The sequence below is a fragment of the Clupea harengus genome, chromosome 18, assembly GCF_900700415.2.
Source record: "Clupea harengus chromosome 18, Ch_v2.0.2, whole genome shotgun sequence".
Taxonomy (NCBI): Eukaryota; Metazoa; Chordata; class Actinopteri; order Clupeiformes; family Clupeidae; genus Clupea; species Clupea harengus.
In genome coordinates, this window is record NC_045169.1 from 12431355 (window position 1) to 12436354 (window position 5000).

Consider the following 5000-nt stretch of genomic DNA (forward strand, 5'->3'; position numbering starts at 1 on the left):
TGTGTGTAACCCCTTGGGCCAAACGTGTCGATCTTTGCGTTCAACTTGTCGTAGGACCATGTGTACGCACACTCACAATTTGTGTACGGAGGTTTTTTTCGTCAGAGTTATCAAACCCTAAGTACACACAACGTACGCCCGTTCTCTTCATGAATCTGATCCCGAGTCAAATCAGTGTAAAATCATGTGTATATGCGCTTTATGCGATGTGTAGAAAAGTACTCAGCACGATCTTAGTATGTACACAACTTTGATATATGTGGCCCGTTGAGTGAGTTTTTGTGTGTTTTTGTGTGTGTCTGTGTGTGTGTGTGTGTGTGTGTGTGTGTGTGTGTGTCTCCATGTCTCACCTGAAGCACCTCAGCCGGCAGAAACTCCTCGTTTTCCACATTCTCACTGTAATTCAGCAGCTCCGCCTCGAACTCTGAGTGTGTGTGTGGCGAGTAGGGTGAGTGGGAGTGTGTATGCGGTCCGTAGGGCGAGTGTGCGTGTGTGTGCGGCGCGTAGGGCGAGTGTGAGTGTGTGTGTGCCCGCACGTGGGGCGGCGGGGAGTGGGGCTCCGGGGGCGGGGAGGGCGGGCAGGCCGACTCGTAGTCCATGAGGAAGAAGCTGTTGCTCCTGGGGCCCGGGGCACCACTCGAGCCCCTGGCTTCACCACCGTAGGCCTGAGCCCAGCCCAGCTGCAGGGAGGGAGAGGGGGAGAAGGGGAGAGAGGAGGAGGAGGGAGAGGAGGGGGCCGACGTGTCCATGGGGTCCGGAGGACTCTCTGGGGGGGAACCCAAGGGAACGGAACCGCTGGAGTATGCGGAACTAGGGGAAGGGGATGGTGGGTCGCTGGGTGATGGGATGCTACTGGATGAGCTAAGACCTGAGAGAGAAAGAGAGAGAGAGAAAAAGAAAAACAGAGAGAGAGAGAGAGAGAGAGAGAGAGAGAGGGATGCAAAGAATGAAGGAGAGAAACAAACAGGGAGAAATATGAATTGAGTTCTGTAGAGTTTAGCAATTGAAGCGCTGTGCAGGATGCATTCAAATGGATGAATGTGAGTTCGGACTAATATATGAGTTCTTTATATGTGTCCATGTTTGTGTGTGTATGTGTTTTGCCGCTGCACTGAACAGCCCAAACTTTGTTTGAAGGTAGGTGTGTGTGTGTGTGTGTGTGTGTGTGTGTGTGTGTGTGTGTGTGTGTGTGTGTGTGTGTGCTCGTACTCCTCACCTGTATCTGGGCTGGTGGACAGCGGCGATGGCGGCAGCTGCGGCGGCGTGACGGGCACCTCGTGCGTGCGTGCACACATGGCGTGCTCAGGCAGATGCAGCTGACCCTCCGACACCTGCGGAACAGGTTCCGTTGCCCCGGCCGACGGTGCGGCTGTGCCGTTGCCGTCGGCCTGTGCCCGCTGCGTGTGCGCATGCAGCTCTTCCAGGCAGCGGGCGAGACGCGTGTGCCCGCGGGAGCGCGCCACGGCCAGCGGCAGGCGGCCCAGAGAGTCTGGGATGCCCAGCGCCACCGAGCTCCAGCGGTAGAGCAACACCGCCGCCGCCTGGTGGCCCAGAGCACACGCCCACATCTACAGACCAGAGAAGGGGAGAGGGGGAGGCAGAGATGGAAGGAGAGAAGGAGAGAAGGAAAGAAGGAGAGGAAAGAAGGAGAGCGTGTATGGGAGAAAAACAAACAAACAGTGAGTAAGTGCGTTAGTGCTATGCATGCATATCCAACAATTTTTTTTTTACTTTGAGTGTGTGTGTGTGTGTGTGTGTGTCATGTTGTTGTTCTGACCAGGGGTGTGCAGGAGAAGTGGTCGACATTCAGCGGGTCTACTTCCTGTTCTAGATCCAGACTGTCGGAGTTCACACTCCTGAGGAGAAAAAAAGAGTTTAAGTCACGTCATGTCATCACCTTCCCCTGTGGCTTTTGGTATGAAATCATTTTGTTTCAGTGTGGAGAAAATAATTTCAAGGTGGTTGGTACAACTGTGTGCTCTGTGTGTGTGTGTGTGTGTGTGTGTGTGTGTGTGTGTGTGTGTGTGTGTGTGTGTGTGTGTGTGTGTGTGTGTGTATGTATATGTGTGTGTACTCCACCACCACTGGATGGGAGTGCATATATGTGCGTGTGTGTGTGTGTGTGTATGCTCCACCACCACTGGATAGGAGTGCATATATGTGCGTGTGTGTGTGCGTGTGTGTCTATGTTCTCACCTCCACTGGATGAGTGTGCGTATCAGCTGTGTGTATCCCTGTGCCGCGGCCAGGTGCAGGAGTGTCATGCCACGGTGGCGAACAGAGTGAACGAGGCGCTCGCCACCTCCCGTTCCGCCTCCCCACGTCCCTCCTGCCATCATACGCTCACACACCCCCACGATACGCCGCTCGAACCACGGGCCCGACTGGGAGGGAGAGGGAGAGACAGAAAGAAAACCAAAAAGAGAGAGTTGGAGGAAGAGGAGAGAAAGTGATGAAAGGGGAAAGGGGAAAAAAAAGAGAAGAGAAAAGGAAAAGGAAGAAAACAGACAGGAACATGAATAACAGGGTGGGTTGGTCATGTTCTTTTGAGCTTCTATTGACTTCAGCACGTCTCGCTGGGCCTTCACATGGTGAACAATGCCCTGCCCCTCCTGCCCACTCTCACCAACCATGACATCAACTCCATTCCAGGAACATGAAGTCCTGTCTCCCAGGGAAACTGTATCTGTTGTGAAAGTTCTGACTGGTGTGCCTCAGGGATACGTGCTTGGCCCTAGCCTTTTGTCACACCACCTCACAGATAAGTCACACAGCTTCTCCTACCAATGCTGCATTTATGAGACCAAACTTCATCACAGTTGTAGGATCAATGTTGACATACTGGAATATAAAATGCAACATTGCCCCTCGTTTGGCAAGTCTTCATCACTGATCCATTATGAAAGGTGTACACTTATACAAGGATGACTGAACACAACTGAAATGGCAGAATCCCTGTCTTGCACTTCTGTCAAACACTTAAAACTTTGTCTTGTGGCACTTGCATTGAAGGTGACACTTTCAACAGCTACTTCTTTGCATTGGTTTGTGCTTTAGTTGGACAAAAGAACGTTAAGGTGAATATAACTGCTCGGCTATTACAGCTAAAGAGTTTTGGGTCGAGGAGTGGGGCAACAGGGAGAGATGTAGTGGACAGCATCTATCCTTTTATGTCTGTTTTTGTTCTGCCTTTCTTCCTCTTTCTCTGCTTCTCTTCTCTCTCCCTCTCTCTTTCCTTCCCTCTTCTCCTCCTCTGCCGTCTTCTCACGTTCTCTCCTTTCACCCTCTCTGGCCCAGCAGGGCAGGCAGTTTTCCACTGAGGGTCACCCGATAGGACACATTACATTCATACCGCACACAAACTCTCTACACTCTCTCTCTCTCCCTCACACACACACACACACAAGCACAGTGGCAATTTTGCTCATACACATACAGACACAAACACACTAAGCTCATACACACACACACAAAACATTCAAACACAGGGGAACACTTTGACCTCTTTGCACCCGCATATACAGTTTCCCTCTCTCTCTCTCTCTGTATCTCTCTCCCTCTCTCACACACACACACACCCAAACATTTTTCCCTCCCTCTAGTTTTTCCCTCTACCTCCACCACCTTACCACCCCCCCCCCCCCCCCCCACTCCACTCCAGCCCTCCCCCTCCCCTTGTGCACCCCTCTGACGCAAGAAATGCCGGCTAAAAATGAATGACACGAAAGAGACAGGCGATACTGAGAAGCCAGACTGGGAGAGAAGGAAGGAGAAGAGGGAGGGAGGGAAAAGGACAGAACACATTATGGAGGACAGAGGAGAGGAAATGGAGAGAACGAGACGAGAGTTAAGCAAGGCAGGAGAGTTATTAAAGGGACTTAAGAGGCTTAGATTAGCCCGGGGAGGAGACAACACACTGATCTCAAACACACACACAGACATACTGACGTCCCGCCAACACACTGATCTCAAACACACACACACAGACATACTGACGTCCCGCCAACACACTGATCTCAAACACACACACACAGACATACTGACGTCCCGCCAACACACTGATCTCAAACACACACACACAGACATACTGACTTGCCACCAACACACTGATCTCAAACACACACACATAGACATACTGACTTGCCACCACACACACTGACCTACTACTCACGAGCATGGTGATCTCACCACACTGCTTTTTTATTTATATTCACAGAGGAGAGAGAGAGAGAGAGAAAGAAAGAGTGAGTGAGGGATCTTACACCCCACATAGATAGTACAATGCAGACAGGAACACTCACACACACACACACACACACACACAGACACACTCTATTTTTGCCACTCCACTTGACTGCTGAAACAACGTCACATAACGAGATAAAAAAAAAGAACCAGGGATGGAAAGAGGGAGATAAGTAGGGTGGGGGGGGGGGAGTTGGGGGAGACAATTCCTTCAGCCCTATATGAATGCACAGCACCAATAGATCACATCTGAGGTACAATCACAGGCCTGGAATGAAAAAGGTTACCGCCGTTTCCTTTGTTGCAGTGCCATGGCTACCCTTGTTGTGTTACCTAGGAAACCTGCTGAGTTACTGAAGTCACCTTGAGCACAAACAGGCGTGCGATTACCTATGCTAGCAAACAATTATAAAATGCTTGACAATTCAACAAACTCTGTGTGTGTACCTGTGTGTCCTCCTCAGATGTGGTCGGGGCAGGAGGTGGAGCGCTCTGCTGCAAGGGCTGATGGGATAGATGTTGGAGGTTCTGCTGCTGCTGGCTAGTCGACATCTCTGCCATCCTCCTCTCCATCTGCTCAAGGCGCTCCAGGATGGACATACGGAACTGATTATCTACAGAGAGAGAGCGAGCGCAAGAGAAAGAGAGCACAAGAGAGAGAACAAAAGAGAGAGAGAGAGAGAGAGAGAGAGAGAGAGAGAAAGATTTCAGCATGATGGAACAATGAACCCCTCACCCAATAGAGGTCATAAAAT

General features: G+C 51.0%; 1 protein-coding gene across 10 annotated transcripts in view; it reads right to left on the reverse strand.

The window, feature by feature from the left end:
* camta2 (calmodulin binding transcription activator 2) overlaps nucleotides 1-5000 on the reverse strand; it is a 35132-nt gene that overhangs the window by 5475 nt on the left and 24657 nt on the right. For all 10 annotated transcript variants that reach the window (XM_031584538.2, XM_031584531.1, XM_031584536.2 and 7 more), the window contains 5 exons: nucleotides 4693-4859; nucleotides 2197-2384; nucleotides 1778-1856; nucleotides 1217-1568; nucleotides 351-868 (listed from right to left, as the gene is read on the reverse strand). In XM_031584538.2, the coding sequence (XP_031440398.1) occupies nucleotides 351-868; nucleotides 1217-1568; nucleotides 1778-1856; nucleotides 2197-2384; nucleotides 4693-4859 (1304 nt within the window). The remainder of the gene's footprint in view (nucleotides 1-350; nucleotides 869-1216; nucleotides 1569-1777; nucleotides 1857-2196; nucleotides 2385-4692; nucleotides 4860-5000) is intronic.